This window comes from Egretta garzetta, unplaced genomic scaffold (assembly GCF_000687185.1).
Source record: "Egretta garzetta isolate BGI_Z169 unplaced genomic scaffold, ASM68718v1 scaffold610, whole genome shotgun sequence".
Classification (NCBI taxonomy): domain Eukaryota; kingdom Metazoa; phylum Chordata; class Aves; order Pelecaniformes; family Ardeidae; genus Egretta; species Egretta garzetta.
The window spans coordinates 210956-230119 of record NW_009258216.1 but is presented as its reverse complement, the minus strand read 5'-3'; the positions used below and the strand labels follow the sequence as shown (position 1 = coordinate 230119).

General features: G+C 40.1%; 1 protein-coding gene across 1 annotated transcript in view; it reads right to left on the bottom strand.

Annotated features, from left to right (window-relative positions):
- The window catches only part of CNTNAP2 (contactin associated protein 2), a gene marked incomplete at its 5' end in the record, with an annotated part of 206777 nt that overhangs the window by 88702 nt on the left and 98911 nt on the right, over positions 1–19164 (bottom strand). The window contains 2 exons of the mRNA XM_009643874.1: positions 7317–7553; positions 10108–10326. Coding sequence (XP_009642169.1) covers positions 7317–7553; positions 10108–10326 — 456 coding nt within the window. The remainder of the gene's footprint in view (positions 1–7316; positions 7554–10107; positions 10327–19164) is intronic.

Genomic DNA, 19164 nt, shown 5'->3' with positions numbered 1-19164 from the left:
AGGGCTCTGTCCAGCCAGGCCGGTCGTCTTCCCCGCCGATTTGTCTTACGGCACATGGGGACAGCCTGCTCCTGTGCCTTTAAGACTTCTTCCTTGAACAACACCCAGCCTTCTTGGACCCCTTTGCCCTTCAGGACTATCTCCCAAGGGACTCTCCCAACCAGCGTTCTGAGCAGGTCAAAGTCTGCCCTCCGGAAGTCCATGGTGGCGGTGTTGCTGACCCCTTTCCTTACCTCACCAAAAATCGAAAACTCTACCATTTCGTGATCACTAAGGCCAAGACAACCACCGACCACCACCTCTCCCACCAGTCCTTCTCTGTTAGTGAACAGGAGGTCAAGCAGGGCACCTCCCCTGGTAGGCTCACTTACCAGCTGTGTCAGGAAGTTATCTTCCACACACTGCAGGAACCTTCTGGACTGTTTCCTTTCTGCCGAGTTGTATTTCCAGCAGATGTCTGGGAAGTTGAAGTCCCCCATGAGAACAAGAGCTCGCGACTGAGATACCTCTGCCAGCCGCTTGTAGAATACTTCGTCAATGTCCTCATCCTGGTCGGGTGGTCCGTAGCAGACTCCCAACAGGATATCTTTTCTGTTGGCCTCCCCCCTCATCCTTACCCATAAGCATTCGGCCTCACCACAAGCATCTAGCTCTATACAGTCAAAACACTCCCTAACATACAGAGCCACCCCACCACCCTTCTTTCCTTGCCTGTCCCTTCTGAAAAGTCTGTAGCCATCCATCGCAGCATTCCAGTCATGAGATGCATCCCACCACGTTTCTGTGATGGCAACTACATCATAGCCATCCTGCTGTACAATGGCTTCCAGCTCCTCCCGTTTGTTGCCCATGCTGCGTGCATTAGTGTAGATGCACTTGAGCTGGGCTATCGGTTTCACCCCCAGCAATGGGGTGACACCCCCAGGCTCCTTTCTAGTGAGCCTGTTTATACCCCCTCCCCCCTTCAGGCCTAGTTTAAAGCCCTCTCAACAAGCCCTGCCAGTTCATGAGCGAGGACAGAAGTGCACATGCCAAAGAAAGTCTAAAAATGGCAGGAAAATCACAGTTGTGGTTCATTCTGCACTGATGTGAAATTACTACAGATCTTTCTACAGCTACAGCTGTTTGAACTGATGTCTAGGACAGCAGGCTCAGAATAAGGGAATGGTGACCTGTACTGTATATGCTCTGCTGAATCTACATTAAAAGCCAGTTCCTTTTCTAATGGAAATATCCATAATGGTTAGAAACCCCCCATCAAATAAAACAGGATGGATGAAGAAAAGTGTATTGTCAAATATACGACAGACCAGGTTTCATGAAATCCTGCTGGGGAGTCTTTGCAGGCGCTCTTTCATTAACCTCCGAGAAGACTTGCAGCTTTGCAAGAACCATTTGAGAAATATTAGAGACTGCCATTTGATGATTGCACAGTATTCAGAGTGACAACTTTGATAGGTGAGATCTGGTTTCAATTCCTTCATGTACCACAGGTATCCACTCTAAAAGTGAGCAGTTCCTTGCTTCCCTCGTTATCTCGTTCGCTTTCTGCATTACCATAATAAAAACATCTTCTCCCATCACAGAACTATTGTAAGGATAAATACCTTATCAGCTTGTGAGGTGCCAATACTTCTCCAATAGCATGCAGGTATATAAATATTGCACACAGTTGTCTGGTGCGAGAACCTCAAATCTCTCAGTTGCCTTCGTGCAGGCATGCATCAGCCAGCAATGTTGCTGAAGCTGCTCTACTCATCTTTCATAAGAAAATTTGCATTCAGTGGGAAATGGCACTAGATCAGGCCTATTACAGTTACTTCACAAAGAAATTGAAAGTTTATCACATTTTGTGAGCCAGAACTTTTTTGCATTTTATATGTAGTTTATTATGGATGGTAAGTGGGCTGGCAAGTTCAGTTTATAATCAGGTTGATATCTTTTTGGGAAATGTAAGTAGTATAGAGAATTTTTTTTTTTTCTTAAAAAGAAGAAAACCCATTTTTTTTATCAATAAAAGGATTCTTGCAACTTAAGTGAATTGCAATTTTCAAAGCACTAGAGCACAACTGTGCGTGTTTCATAAGGCAGTATTGACAGGACAGCAGAATGGAACAGCTTTACAGAATATATATTTTTTGTGAGTATATATATTCACTCAATAGAAGCTAAGATCCAGGTCCTGAAGGCTGATCTACAAGTAGAAAAAACTGACTGCAGCATTCAGACTTACCAGACTGGGAGCCCAACATTCCCAACCCAAGGGAAATTTCTGATATAACTTCTGGCTAACTGATCACAATCATGTTGTGTATGGCAGAATTTTCTGAGGGGTGGGAGGGAATGTTGCCTTGATTTTCCAGGTTCTAGGATTACGAGCAGTGAAAACTAAGAAGTTAGTTACCTTAAACCACTTGAACAATCACCTTCCCATTACTTACAGCAAAGCAGTGTAATGTTTTTGCAACCAGCAAAATCAAAGGAATTGAATGGGTATAACCAGGGCAAAATTTGGAGATGCTCAAGTGTCAAAGAGTCTGTGGAAGGTTGCAGAGCTGCTACACCCACATGCTTTAGCACCAGATCTGGTATGCCTTTTTTGTATCCACTCAGCCTAGTAAAAAGCTGATTTTTCTCTTCGAGGCAGAGAAGGGAGCAAGAACAGAAGGAAATCTAACCATGACAATTCTACTGTAAGGGATTTCAGGGTTCACGCAAATACAAAAACAAATATGAAGGAGTTCAGTTCAGGCATTGGCATAAGGATTGCAATAATTCATACTGTGAATCTGAGCTTTACTTGAAAGAAAGAAAAAAATGTATCCACTGTGCTCATCTCCTTGGTGTTCGTTGATGCAAATTCAGTAACTGCATAGAAACTGGGAAGCTTTGAATTTACCCTTCCAGCACATCTGAAGGCACATGAGCGACAGCACCAGCTATTTAATTATTTTTTTGGACACACTCTCTCGGTGATGGGAAATTTCTTCTCCTACTGTTGATCCACAGCGCTTTAATACCTGAAGGAGGAATGTTTTCTCCCTGGGGGATCCCCCGCAACACAGCACTGCCACATGCTCTGCATAACGATTTCAGCATTTGACCTTCATTCTTTTTGTTTAAAGGAAGGAAAATGTTTGTTTTTTAAAGGAACAAAATTTAATTGTTTTCTCAGAAATGCTTTTATGATGATAGGACAGCTGTGGGAGAAAAAAAAAGAGAATTTATGCTTAAGCAAAGGACAGGGAAAGGTCAGAAAGCAATCCGTAGGACTGCAGAAACACTGCAGCTATTCCTCAGAACAATTTCTCTGAGCAATGAAAGAAGTGAAGCCAATTGCATATGCCCCAAATACAAAATAAAAATAAAGTTAAAATAGATGTCAGACTACATTTTTGCACTTTTTTAGTCCTTGTAGAAAAATAGCATAACTTCCAGGCCACTACCACATCAATCACATTGTGATCTGCTGCTAATAAGGCTGGAGACAATGCAATTTCTTGTCAGTCATCAGTCAGTGGCTCTGAAGATGGATTTCATCAGCAAAAGAATCCACAATATGCGAGGCCTTTTTTTATTGAGATGTGTTTATCAACCATTGTATGGTGAATTCCTTATAGTAATGATGTTGTTTTTTCTTTGATTTTTCCTATCACTTTGTCTGCTAGCAGTTTCAGTATGTAACCAACCCTGAAAAGTTTACCATGGGGAAGTGACTTGAATATCAAAGTAAAATTTTTGGATAAGAAAAGCTTCCTGTGGCAAATTAAAATCAATGGAAAGAGATGACTGTGGTATATTGAAAGTAATTATATTATGCCACCTTTCACTCCTGCTGAGTAGCATATTTTTCTGGTTATATCTTGTGTTGTTTTGAATGTGATGACTTAAAAAGTCAGGCACTATTGATTATCAAATCAACAGTGTTACTTGGCCTGGAAGATTTACTCAGAGGAGTAAAATAACAAAACCTGGTCCTCGTTTATCATGCAAAGCACTAACCTTGTTACTTCCTGGCAGCTGATGTGAATTCCTAGTGAAGGTAGCAAAGGAAAATATTCTTGCTTGCCTCCTATTAGACTCACCCAACATGACAGCATCCAACTGCATACTGCATGCAGGTTAGAAAACCACAAGTGACAGAACAATATTCAACTATGTCCTTGCTATAAAGAATGGAATTGGTTGAAAACAGGGAACACAGTCTTTAAGAACCTGTTCACAGACATTTCAGTGCTTCTGGAGAGGGGAAAGTGTCAAAGTGTTAATGAAAAATTAATTGAAATATCAGAACTGCGATGTTTTTGTCCATATCTAATAAATATAATTTAGGTGACATTTTTATTTTACAGGGAAAACAGGGAAAGATACCCTGTTACTTTCCAACAAATTTTATAATTTTAATAATTTTTAAAAATATTTTTTCAAACTAAAATACACTTGGCTGTTTTGCCAGTATTTATTTTGCTGTCATTAGTACTGTTTATATCTAGAAAATATATCCAGTCTTGTCTCATGGACCAAGAGGACATCGTACAAGATTCCAGGAGGTGTTATTAGAAAGAAAATGTAGGATCCCCTTCTTTCACAAGTCTAGGGAGTCTGACAGCATGCACAAGATGTTCCAGTGTTTTACTTGATTTAAAAGGCTTAATGCAAGTTAAATTTACAATGTAAAATTTAATGGACTGAAAATGAACTGTTTTAAGGTTCTCATTATCAACACTGTATGCTACAGAGGTTTTACAATTATTTTGATCACAGGATGCCCCGAATCCAGTCTATTTTGTTTAATTTATCCTCTAACTTTATCCCAGTGCCACACTGTTGTTTCTACAGAGAAGCCCCATGAAGTCACCCACACTGAGTCATACTTGGGTGTATTCTAGATGAGTAGATCAGTTTTCAGCACTAACAGATAAGAAATCGGTAATTTGCATTTCATACATAAGTTCTTAAAGATTTAAAGAGATATTTTTAGCCTGGAATAGTTTTGATATTTAAAGCAGAGACCTGATGTTAAATGGCAGACCACCACGTGGTACAGAGGTCCCCACACTAGCATGATAATCTTTCCACGACTCAGTGCTGTCCAGCAGCAGTAGCTTACAGCAAGTTTTACTGAGTGCCCAAAGTATCACTGTCAGAGCTCGGGGCCTTTGGCTGGACTGGGAGGCTGATAAGGAGAATATTATAGTATACTGTAGTATAATATTACTGCTGTTGTTATGACAGTGCTTATAGGCCAGCCAAACCCAGGGTTTGTCCATGCTAGGTGTTCAATTATTTCCCTAATGGTATTTTTTATTCTATTATCTCCACATCCAGGAAAAACAATACACTTTAGCTTAGAGCTACTTTTGGCAGAAGTTTGGGGTTTATCTATCCACAAGAGAAACAGAAAAACACAAATAAAAGCCAGTGTGTTGAGTTTTGGCAATACAGTGATCTGTAAGAGACTGACTCAGTTCCAGCCTGAATGGGTTTCCTCCAATGTTACTGTGCTAGTGAACAGAAATACTAAATATGCATTACCATTCTTCAACTCATGACCAAACATTTGCTAAATTAACTAGAATCACTGTACTCACATTCTCAGGAGTTACTGTATGTACAGTTCTGAATGTGATCAACTATATGTTTTATAGTTTGTCTTCGAAGCAACACAGCATAGTGAAATATGATGAAATTCCTGCATGCAAGCCATTACCTAGATCTGCTTCACTTCTGCTGCACTAGAAATACATCATATTTTTTTGAATTTATAAAATAATCATGCTAGAGATTCATCAGAATATCCGGTGATGTGAAAATAATCCCTTAGCTTTTAGAGCAGTGTGCTCCAATGTGTGAGCAACATCAGCAAGGGGCAAAGCTCTGTTATGATAAAATGAAATGAAGGTGGATACATGTAGATATAAATGAAGGTGGCTGAAGAGTGTGAAGAGAAAATACAGTGCATAACCCAGCACTAGGTAAAAAGACCGCTTCTTTCTGTTATAAACTTGGTTTCCTCTAAGTGTGGCTGGAAGGGAGCAGGGTATGGATATTTGCAAAGTAATCCTCAAAGTCTGACTTGGAACAAAAAAGAGAAGTTAAGAAGGAGTTGGAAACCAGAATGTCAGAGGACAGGCGCTTTCCCCTACTGCCCAGACAGCTTCATGAAGGGAATTTGGTGACTGGTGACCCAGCCTGCTTGCGGGATTCCTGGTACAGTGGGTAATGTAAAAGCAGAAGAGCAGTTTATGAGGCTGGACGTTTCTTTAACATCACAGATACTGACGTGAAGAGCCTTCACTTTTTTTGGTTGAAACTGTAGAATTAATATCTTTTGAGAAAGCTTTTAAAATTATTAGGAAAAGCAACAGACTGGATGATTTTGTGTACCAACAAAAGAACAGTGAAAAAGAGCTGCTGAGAGATATTAACACCGCAGATAAATGTGACAAAACCTTTAGAGGTGTTGAGAAGACTATTTCAAGAATATAATGAGAATATCCTATGAAATTTAAGGGAGAAAAATGAATGGCCACAAAGCCTTCAAACTCTTCAAACACTTGGAAAATTATATTCCCACTACTACTCACTTTGTCACAATCATTTCTGGTCAAAATAAGAAAAAGCATGTGGAAATAAATTAGCATCTTCATTCTCAATTTTTTTTAAAATGTAAGATCCCTCTTTCCCCTGTCTTTCTTCCTTATGCAGGCATGTGTGTCCATAGTAAATTTGTCTCTTACAAGCATTGATTTTGAAAATTCAGAACATAACCTCAGGCATTTCCAAAGGACTGACATAGATGTGGGAGCTCTGTACCTTCCTTTACCCTAGCAAGTTCAATCTCTAACCCAGTTTCAGCTACTAAAAGACTTTATCTGGTTATGGATGAATAAAATTTTTAATCCAAATGGTGTCCTCCCAATTTATAAGATATTCAACCCAAAGCTCACAATTACATATCTCCAAATATGTTTCTGAATAACACTAGGTAGCTTTTGTTTAAATCCATGTTTTTTCTATGGAAATAACCATGACATTGTGCTAGTAGGAATTTATTGTTCAACAGCTCAAGACTACAGAATAGTCTGCCAGACCTGCTGTTATTTGAATTAAATAGGCACCATATATTCGTAGTAATGAGAGATGTGGTTTTAAATCACCACATTTAAATCCTGGGTGTATAATTTGACTTGTTTGTAAGAAGTATTAAACAGAATTTACTTGTTTAATCAATAAAAGTGAAGCATTGATTCTATTGTGTTTTTTCTCAGGCAGATAGTTCTCCCATACTCTGCCTCCTGCACTAAAGCTCTTACCTTTAATGCAAAATGGTCCATCATAGGCAGTTTTGGAGCAGTCACAGGAGTAGCCGTTGTATTTCTCGACACATTTACCGCCATTTGCGCAGTACATCCCATAGCTTGTGCAATGGCCAGAGCAGCCAGGCTTCACCCCTGGTGTGACTTTCGCTCTCTCTTCCAGGTCCAGCGTCACCCCATTCATTCTTAATGAACGAATGCAACCTAGGAAGCCTCGCTGGCCTCCTGCAGCACCTGAGGGGGAATGTAAAACTGTGAGATAACACCGAACAGATTTTATTGTTGTTGCTTTATGTGAAATATCCTGCTAAGCTTGTGACAGCAGCTGGAAATAGGTAACTTTTTTGTAAAGGCAAGGAATCGCCTTGTCCTAATGACAATGAAATCAATGAAACCTAACCTTTTGATACCATACCATAAGTAAGCATAAATAGTAGGTGTGTTTGCTCTACACTGATTAGACATTAGATGTTCTAGCCCTCTACTGTAAGACTTGATTTCATTTCAACTTCAGGATTTTGAGAGGTAACAGTGGAAGAAACAAGCTTGACTTGACTGCTAAGGTATAGCCTTACTCTCCATGATTAGTGATGAAGGATGCTAATAATGCCATTACATGTTATGCAGAGTTACATTTTTCAAAGCCATGATGGGGAAAAAAAGATTTAAATCCCCACTCTCAGTTGCAATAGGAAATACAGATGTTAATTTCCAAGCAACACTGGGTATATTGTTTAGTTGCCTGAGTATAGTCTGAAGGATGTAACACTGAAGAGCTACATTTGAAAATCTGGGTTGAGATGGCTTTTCTTAGCAGTCAATAAGAACTGTTCCTTTTTTCCCCCTAGTAAACACTTCCTGAAAAATGTGATTTCAGCTAGGGAAGTCTTGTCTGGGGCTAGATCAGAAACAAAAATCCCTCCTAAAACATGCAAGCAAATAACAATGAGAGGCTGTCATCCTTTCTCCTCATCCTCTCATCTCTTTGATTACTGCAGTGCCGCAGGTGCTGAAGAGTCCCTGAGGAGATCTGAACGCTCATCACCACAGAGCACAGAGGCTGATATTTACCTGAGTGGGGAAGAGGACTAAATACAAACCAGAGAGGGCTGCTTCAAATCAACTGCTGGTAACTGGATGATTGGGAATAAGAGGAGACAATGCTTGGTCTCTGCCAAGTGTAGAGGCCAGAGGGTATTCTGGTGTGGTTCCATTCTATGTAAACTTGTATACACTGCAGTGACAAAAAAAACCCTCAATTCATCTAATTCCCTTCTTTCCCCTCATGGTGACTGCCCTAGTCCCTAGGACATGAAGTCATCATCCCTCAAGCTCTCTTGCTGGCCCAAGAAATAGATATTTATTCTACAGAAAGTAGAACAAGAGGCACCAAAACAATTCTTTTTTGGTATTACTTTCCAGGCCCCGATGTTCAGGGTGTTCGTTTGGGACACTCCAACTCAAACTGATTCGCTGTCTGACTCTGGGTAAGAATTTAAATCTGTTCTTTGAGTTGTATTCTCCAATCACCAAGTTACATGAAATGGATATGATTCACAAAGAAGGAAAATCTGGTGCAGTTTTGGACATTCAGTTTTTGGCAATAAAGGTACTACGTATTTCAAAACATTGCTGGTGTTACAGTTAATTCAAAACTACCAATAAAAATCATCATTATTAACAACTCCCCAAGAATTCAGGCTGGAAAAAAATCCAGCTCTTCCTGTTTTCAGCAAAAGAATCGTTATTTCTTTTAAAAGGTTAAGGCTCCCTCTTTTAAACAAACTTCACATTTCAGCTTATTTTGAAACTGCCTTTTATTGGGATCACAGCAATAAAGGAGAATCTGAGCTTGTAAATAATGACTGCACATCTGGTGATGCATTATACACACTTTGCAGTGACACTGGGCTCTTTACTAAGGCAGGGAAGGCTTTAAACATGATTTTAATTAATTTCTGCTGTTGAACCCTGACTAACATGGGGAAAAAAATGAACTAATGTCTTTTTTTCCTTCTCCCTTTCCTCTTCTCCTGTTAACAGATATCTAGAGAGGTAGGAAAGTGCTTCTTTGCCCAACATCTCATGCAGTTCTGATTCCAGCTAATGGCACTTGGCGTATCTGTACTTCACAGCCCTGGGGCTAGCAGTTAGAGAAATGCAAGTGCTGCTGGAATAGCCTGCCCAAAATGTAGCAGAGACCAGCAGCTCCAGAAAGCAGCTGGACTAACGTGGTTCCAGGGAATGCATTTGTGTAACAGTGTGAGATGCTTTCCTACATCAAATGGGCTGTTCGCCCATGGGACTAACAGGAAAAGACTGCAGTGAGAGCTGTGAAAGCAAAAGCATGGGCAATGATCAAACCTAAAGAGACTGAAAGTGCTGCTGAGGCTAGGATGGGCACTGCAGGCACATGCAGTCCTGGAAAGACCTATGCAGAATTTTTCACCTCTGTGGTGAATAAGTGTTCGTCCGTGAGAGACACACTTGGCAAAAAAGAAGTTTGGCACTACTGCCTGCTTGGGGCACTTTCAGCCAGGAGCCGCATGTGGGGAAAGACAAAAATGACAGGTTCAGCACAGAATGGTTTTCTCTTAGTTGATCTTCTTATTTCTCTGATTATGGACACGCTTGTCTTTTCTTCTTTTTTTTTTTTTCCCCCCGCCACCCTGTGCTGTCATGCAAGTACTTCAGGAGTGCAACTTCCCACATTAAACCAACTACTGCTGGCAAGACATGAGGTAAAGATTGTTCAGCATGTGAGAGCAAAGCCCACTCTGTATCTTACCAACATAGAGCTGGCTGTACAATTCCAGCCGCGTGTGTCCTTCTGTTGGTGCTTTCCGGACCTCCAGGGGTAACTGGTCTACCTGCAGGCTGGCCTGTTTGACATTCCTCTCAGCATTGACTCGATGCCACTGGTCATCATTGAGCTGGTTGGGAGATCTAATGACAATTTCCACAGGCCCATTTCCAACATCAAATGAAAAAGAAACCTCCGTAGCAGCTGAAACACCAAGTAAAAGGAAAACCTATCTTATGTTGTACACAAATTCACTTATACTTCCTAGACAGAAAGGAGTCATATTTACTAGAAATACGCACTGCGCAGCCACCTTTCAGAATTTATAAGCCTATTCAGTTCCTTCTAATCTGAGTAGGAGTTAAAGTATTTCCAAGGAAGCATTGGTGAAAAGTTTCTGTAGTATATGATGGAAATCAAATCAATTTGGCTTGTAAAATTTAGCCAGAATAAATTATGTCCTTGAACAGGATTTTTTATTTCCACTAATAATTTCAATAATATTGGAAAAACCTGTTCACTAGCCTTTAGAAAAAAAATATCAACAGACCCTGAAACAATGGCATTAATTTTTTTATTTCTGCAGCTTTCCAGTTTCCATAGTTTGTTTTTTTTAGGGAAATATGCATTTTGATGAAGAAAGTGGTGCAGAAGAAGTCTATATTTTTTTTTCTTTTGAGGGACAATTAATTTTTACAATGAACTAATAATGCTGTGGTGATGACCTATGTGAGATTTTATGGCTGAAAAAGAAATGGATTCTCAGCTCTATTTATAGTGGATTATTCAAATCATGTTTAGAAATTTTACAAATGTTCATTAGGCTCTACTATCATTCCTCCAGGTCATCTTTGGCAAACTATATAACCAATATCATTAAGCTGGAAGCGTGATTAATAAGTTATAGATGATTTTGGAATGAAGAAATATAATTTTGACTGATATTTAGTTTATATAATTTGGGGCTGTAAGTTATATTATGGTGGTAAAACACCAGATGAAAGAGTTATTAGAAAACAGACTATAAATTATAGCATTCACAAAGGAGGATACCAGACAGAAGTAAAGACAAACAAGAGTTCCATTTAATTTGTTTTTCTTGCATATAAAATAAAAAAGCTACAGTGCCCTTAATTCTTCTGAAAAATTTCAGGTGCCCAATTGTGGTCACAGTGTTCCAGTATAGCTCTGGTTTCTTGTTTGGTTGAATTAATAAAACAGTCTTATAAAAATCTTACTCAGCAAGGCTATTAAATTGTGGTAGAAGCCCCACTCCATGATCATTATTACTAACAATACTGATAAATAGCAGGAAGTATTTTTCTACATGGCCTAATAGATTTTCACAAGGTTATGACAGACTGAATTAAATGCATTTTTATGAAAACCGAAGGATAGGAATAAACTTTTTGCAGAGAATGTTCTTTCAAACCAAATTTATTATATAATTGACACCTTTGATTTTTTTCTGCAAAATTGGCTATTTCTAAAAGAAAAAATTAAAAGCATATTTTATTGCTGTTGTACTCTCTGTTCTCTGCTGAATAAAATAATTTCATTTCTTGAATGAACTGCCTTTAATAAACCATGAATTTAGTCTGTTTGGCCTTTTGCACTTTACAAGACAGAAAATCTGTATGAGCCAAAGCTTGCTATTAAAGAAATAAAGATGTTTCATTTTAATGTTATTACATCTTATAACTTCAGTGGTTCTGACAATAAGCTTAGGCGAATTAGGAATTAGAGTAAAATGTCTCCAGTACTTAAGTTGTGTGTTGTGTTCAAGTCTATTTTCAAGGGTGTGTGTGTAATTTTCCTTTACTTTTTGCTTTGAAGAACTGCCTCAGGTCTCTTCACTGTCAGGCTTGAATTGCTTCCCCAAAGTCATTTGTCTGCAAGGCTGTAAAATGAGAACCCCTTAGCAGACTTTTCATTTTGTTCTGAGGCAATTGATGGCACTGTTGATATTGCTCCTGGGTACCTTGAGTACAACCCCATCCAGGATTTTGAAAACCTCTGCAAGAATGCTTCTTTGTTTGCAAGCTCTTGGTTTTCTGGATGGAAGCATCTCTAATTTTTTAAAGGAAGTTTATTCTTCCTTTGTAAATCTAAATCTATCCTTCCTTATTCTAGAGGAAGATTATTCTTCCTTTAAAAGAGAAAGTGTAGAGGATTGGCAAATAGAGGTATTTCAAGTGCAAGTTCTGTGCCTGCGTAGTCTGTCTTTATGCATGGCTTTAAACTGAAATCTGTATCACAGACTTACAATGAAATTTGTACTTATTGGAGAAAATCATTCACTCCAACATAAAAGTAAGAGTACCATTTGTATAAATTCATATTATACTTTTATATTTAATCTTAAAGTTAGGGAAGGAAAAATATTCCAGAAAATTCTTCTCATCAAAGTCCATTTTCAGTGCTGACATGCTGAAAGTTAGAGAAGGCAGTACAGCATCTATGGGCTGTCCTGCTCCATCCTCAAGCAAACTAAAAACATGACTGTCATAAACAAAAGCAGAGGAAACTTATTTGCTAGACTGATGGACTGAAAAAACATGAACTATGTCAATGAAAAGAGCTTTGCAGATGGGCAGGGGCTGCACGACTTACATGCATGTCTCACATGCAAGTTCTGTTGCTAGTTCCGACTCTTCATTCTCAGTTTCCATTGGAATGAATTTCTGAGTCTACAGATTAAGTATATTCTCCAACCTGGGGCATGTCTAGGTAAAATAATTGGTACTTGTACCTTAACAGAAATGGATGAACATCTGATAACAGACACATTAATCAGAAAAGGAAGACAAAAGAAATTGCACCCCTGCCAATAAATGAGCCAGGGGATCTGGTGACAACTGACATGGAGAAAGCTGAGGCACTCAACAACTTTTTTGTCTCAGTTTTCACTGGCAATCACTCTTCCAACATATCCTGAGTCCCTGAATCTCAAGGCAGGAATGAAGTGTTCGAGGTCAGGTTGGATGGGGCTTTGAGCACACCCCTGGTCCTCCTTTTCCCTCTACCCCAGCTTTACTGCTGAGCATGGTGTTGCACAGCATGGTGTATCACTTTGGTCAATGGTCGACTGGCCTGGCTGTGTCCCTTTCCAACTTCTTTGCTACCCTCAGCCTACTGACTGGGGGAGAAGTGGGAAAGAGAGAAAGCTTTGACACTGTGCAAGCACTGCTCAGCAATAGCCAAAATGCTGGTGTGGTATCAACACTGTTTTATGCTCAAATCCAAAGTACAGAACCACATAGGCTGCTGTGTTAACTCCAACTCAGACAGACTCAGTACAACATCAAATTTGTTCAGAAGTTCAGTGTAACTAGTTATGTAGAAGACTAGCAAATAATTAGGTTTTTTTCCTAAGTATGGTTTACTTTTCAATCTCTCTATGTCTACATATCCAAACCTTTCTTGGTGTCCTGGTTTGCGCTGGGATAGAGTTAATTTCTTTCCAGTAGCTGGTATAGTGCTGTATTTTGGATTTAGTATGATAAGAATGTTGATAACACCCTGATGTTTTAGTTGTTGCTAAGTATTGCTTACACTAGTCCAGGACTTTTCAGGTTCCCCCTGCTCCACCAAGTGCACAAGAAGCTGTGAGGGAGCACAGCCAGGACAGCTGACCCAAATTGGCCAAAGGGATATTCCATACCATATGATGTCATGCTCAGTATATAAACTGGGGCAATTCGCCAAGGGGCAGCTATCGCTGCTGGGGATGGGCTCGGTGTTGGTGGGTAGTGAGCAGTTTTATCAGTCGTTTTTCCTGGGTTTTGCTCCTTTTTTTTTTTGTTGCTGTTGTTTTCCTTTTCACTACATTTTTTATTATCATTACTATCATTACTACTATTATTATTGTATTTTATTTTATTTCAAATATTAAACTGTTCTTACCTCAACCCATGAGTTTTCTTTCTTTTGCCATTCTGATTCTCTTCCCCATCCCACTGCAAGGTGGGGAGGGTGAGCAAGCAACTGTGTGATGCTTAGTTGCCAGCTGGGGTTAAACCACAACACATAATATGGCATCTTTGATTCGAATACATCCTCAGTTGACATGACAGTGGTATTATTCCGTCAAACTTTTGAAGGGGATGATTAAAAGATATCTAACAAACATGTACACATGTGACTATTTATTCACAGTGACCAACTGAAAAATAGCAGGATTTTTTCAGAAACAAGTAGAAAAAGAGCTGCACAGGTCCTAGGGATTTCTACTGGTCAGTCACTTTGTAGCTCATGAAGTGAGTTTTCCTAATGATTGTTTGATTTTCTATTCTACCAAATACCATAAAACTCAAGCAAGAAATGAGAATGAGGATCAGACATTGAACAAATCTCTAAATTGCTTGATTATGAAATAAAAAAAAATAAATGTGGGTTTTAGTTTATTCATTCAATACAAGCTTTTGTGTTGGAAACTTCATAAAATTGAACAAGAGTGAATTTTTTATGTGCTCCTGACACATACATGCACTCAATAAACTGAGGCTTGTGGCTCAATTTTACCCTTTCTGTGCCTTGTGCAATTACATATAATTAAATCTGAACTTGTTTCTTTCATTGATTCAATTTTCTGGTGTCTCAGGTCATTGTCAGCCATCTGTTCAGAACATAGAAGTGCAACTTTGGCAAACAAAATGCCCTTTTCAGTCTTAGTTCTGTGTTCTTGTTTCTTAGCTCTATTCAGATCCCGCCATTTCCTCATCTTAAATCTATGAAGCATTTGCCCATAAAAAGGAAGGGGCATGACTGAGCCACCCTGCAGGAAGATCTGGATAGGCTGGAAGAGTGGGCTAACAAGAACCTTATGAAGTTCAACAAAGTAAGGTTTTGCACCTGGGAAAACATAATCGAGGAGTGCAGTGCAGGCTGGGATCTACCCGGCTGTGGAGCATCTCTGTGGAAAGGGACCTGGGGGTCCTGGTGGACAACGAGCTCAGTATGAGTGAATAGTGTGCTGCTGTGGCAAAGAAAGCCAACACAATGCTGGGTTGCATCAACAAAGGCATCAGCAGCAGAGATAAAGAAGTCATTATCTCACTCTACTCCGTGCTTGTCAGGCCACACCTAGCATACTGTGTACAGTTCTGGTCCCCACTATACAAAAAAGACATGGACAGGCTGGAGAGGGTCTAGAGAAGGGCCACAAAGATGATCAAAAGACTGGGAAGCCTGCCATTTGAAGAAAGCCTGAAAGAACTGAGTTTGTTCAGCCTTGAGAAAAGAGGACTTAGGTGAGACCTTATCACCATGCTCCAGTATTTAAAGAGTGGCTACAAAGAAGATGGAAAAGATGAGTGGTAATGGGTATAAGTTACTCCTGAGGACATTCTGGCTGGACACAAGAGGAACGTTTTTCACAATGAGAACAATCAGACATTGGAATAACCTCCCTAGGGAAGTGGTGAATTCCCCAACACTGGACACTTTTAAGAATCGGCTGGAGAGAGTGCTGGGCCATCTTTGTCTAGACTGTGCTTTTGCCAAGAAAGGTTGGACCAGATGATCTTTGAGGTCCCTTCCAACTTGGTATTCTGTGATTCTATGACTGCATTGTCTGTGGGATTCTGCATTCCTTGGGTCCTTCCTTTTCAAGGCTTTCTGGTAGATATGCTTTAGTTAAACACAAGTTCTGAGGCTCAACTTCACAGGAAGTTGCACACATTTCTATGTCCTTTTCTGTGCAGAAGATCAGGCTAAATGTGATGATAGACTTTTCTGGCATTCAAGATCTATGAACAGCTAGGTCTCCCATATTCCTAGAACTCCTTGTGTGTCAAGTCTCCTTTTTTTGCTATTTTCCTAGTTTGATCCTTGTTGATAAAGTTCAGGCTAGGATCTCTAGCTATAATGAGGCTGCCAGCAAAGAAAGAGACTCTGACAGACGGTGGGTGCTCACACGATGCTCAGTAGGCGGAGGTTCTCAAGATACAACAGCTGTGAAAGAAAAGGAGGAGGTATTACAACCCTCCTAACAGTTTTGTATTCCCATCTCTCTACCTCTCTCTTTCTCTCCCATTATCCTTTCTCTGAAACACATACTTTAATCTCCTTCCTTGTACTTTATGTCTCTTACCTCCCCTGATGTATTTTTATACCCTTCAGTGGGATTCACTGATGTTTTAGCTGACTTACATCAAAAGGAATAGTATCTAATGTCTTTAGGATCCTTTTGAAATCCCATTCTTAGAACATAAATGCCTTATTACAGCTAGAATCAGAACTCACTTGCTTGGCTGTAAAACAGTATACAGCAATAAGCCATAAACTGTAGACTAAAACCTGCCAGACAGATATTTACCCCCTCCACTTTGCTTGCTTGTTCCATAAAAACAACAGCTTGAAAATATTCTATTTCTGTAAGGGCAACATCTGCCAAACTTCTTGGACAGTTTGTTTGTAAATACAGCTCTGATGAAGGTCTCACTGACTAAACCAGTAGACATAATTCAGTGAAATGATTGAAAATAAACAACAACTTAATCAACATATAGAAATGCCAAATGTATCTAGAGCTAGTGGTTTATGTATCTTTAAATGGGATCCATCACCAGGGTCAAGATCAAGTCTGATATCTGTAGTCACTGGGATCCTTCTCATTGACTTTAGTGGTCTCTGGATAGAAAATAGAGCTTTCTAGCATTTGAAAGTATCTTGTCCACCTTTCCCACTTATACTCTGACAACTGAGTTAAAAGATAGATTTACAAAGTCATCTCTGAATTACCTGCCCTGCTGCCCTCATTTGTGCAGGAGTGAGAAGGGGCCATGCCAATGCTGACATTGAAACAGCATTGACAGGCTGTTCCTGGCTGCTGAAAATATGTGGAAAGGGCTACAGATGCTACCCTGAAGTGCCATATTGGAACATGGGAACTGCTTTGAGGAGGCCACTTCTCAAGGGATGCAACTAAAAATTAAAGCCACCATAATAACATCTCAGAGACAAAATGTTGATCAAAGTTGCTTGACTGCAATGCAGGAATTACTCTGTAGCTTGGCTGTCTGTTAACAATCAGGTAGTTGTCAAAAATCACGACCACATTTACAATAATTGGACTAAGCAACTAGAAGATTTAATCATTTATCTAATTCCCAAATGAAATGGCCATTTGAACTAATGAGTGAAAGCTTCACTCGTTTGACCAAATGACAGCGTACATCTATGCCCAAGACTGCAGTGATCCCTGAGCTAAGTGCCAAACGAACTAGCTCTGGAAGCTGCACAGCTGCATCAGCATGATGCTGTGCCAAGAGTAATTAGTTCTAATGAAAGTGTATACTGCACATAGGATCAACCCCAACATAGCTGAGTGCTGATTTATGCAGACATGCTATCTTTCTTAGAATTAGCTCAGGTATGAGCTAACAAAGGGGTTCATTGTACAGGCTAGACATGCTCTACATTTGCCTGTAGGTTAACAAGTCAAACAAAAAAAACCCATGCAACTTTACACTCTCTTGGATCTTATGCAGTCATTTATGTAAGTGTCAAGAAAGGAAAAATGGTGAGTAAAGCTATCACTTTAATATCATTTAACACCCACTTCTCATGGTATTAATCCAGCCACAAGATATAATATAACAACAAGTGAAGCTCAGTGTCTTTAACCTTTAGAACAAGTTGATATTCTGTATGGAGTAAACAATCCATTGGACAATCACAGAATCATAGAACCATAGCATGGTTTGGGTTGGAAGGGAACCTTAAAGATCAGCTAGTCCAACCCACCTGCCATGGACAGAGACATCTTTCACTAGATCAAGTTGCTCAGAGCCCCATCCAACCTGACCTTGAACATTTACAATGATGGGGCATCAACAACTTCTCTGGACAACCTGGTCCAGTGTCTTACCCCCCTCATCATAAAGAATTTCTGCCTGCCAGCCAATATAAATCTACCCTCTTTCAGTTTCAAACCATTTCCCCTTGCCCCCTTGGCCTGTCTTTAAAAGTGTTCACAAAAAGTCTTTCTCTCTCATTCTTATAAGCCCCTTTTATATATTGAAAGGCAGCAATGAGGTGTCCCCGGAACTTTCTCTTCTTCAGGCTGAACAATCCCAACTCTCTCAGCCTTTCTTCATAGAAAAGGTATTCCAGTCCTGTGATCACATCCATGGCCCTCCTCTAGATGCCCTCTAACAGGTCAGTGTCTGTCTTGTGTTGGGGACCCCAGAGCTGGATGCAGTGCTCCAGGTGGTGTCTCACCAGAGCGGAGTTGAGGGGGAGGATCACCTCCCTCGACCTGCTGGCCACACTTCTTTTTATGCAGCCCAGGACACAATTGGTTTTCTGTGCTGCAAGTGCACATTGCCAGCTCATGTCCAATTTTTTGTCCACCAGTACCCCCAAGTCCTTCTCTGCAGGGTTATTCTCAATCCCTTCATCACCCAGTCTGTACTGATGTTGGGGATTGCTCTGACTCAGGTGCAAAACCTTGCACCTGGCCTTGTTGAGCTTTATGAGGTTCACATGGGCCCACTCCTCCAACCTGTCCAGGTCCCTCTGGATGGCATCCCTTCCCTCAAGCTATCAGCTGCAGCACTCAGTTTGACGTCACATGCAAACTTGCTGAGGGTGCACTAAATCCCACTGTCTATGTCAATATGGACCCTTGAGGATCACCACTCGTTAATGGTTTCCACTTGGACATTGAACCATTGACTGTAACTCTTTGGATATGGACATCCAGCCAGTTTCTTATCCATCTAACAGTCCATCCATCAAACCCGTATCTCTCCAATGTAGCAGCAAGAATGTTATGAAGAAGTCCAGATGACATCAGTAGCTCTTCCCTTGTCCACTGATGCACTCATTCCATCATAGAAGGCCACTAGATTAGTCAGGCACAATTTTCCCTTGGGGAAGCTATGTTGGATTTTTCTAATCACTTCCCTCTCATACATATGCATTGACATAGCTTCCAGGCGGATCTGTTCTATAACTTTACCAGGCAGAGAGGTGAGACTGACTGGTTAGTAGTTCCCAGGGCCCTCCTTTCTATCCTTTTTAAAAATGGGTGTG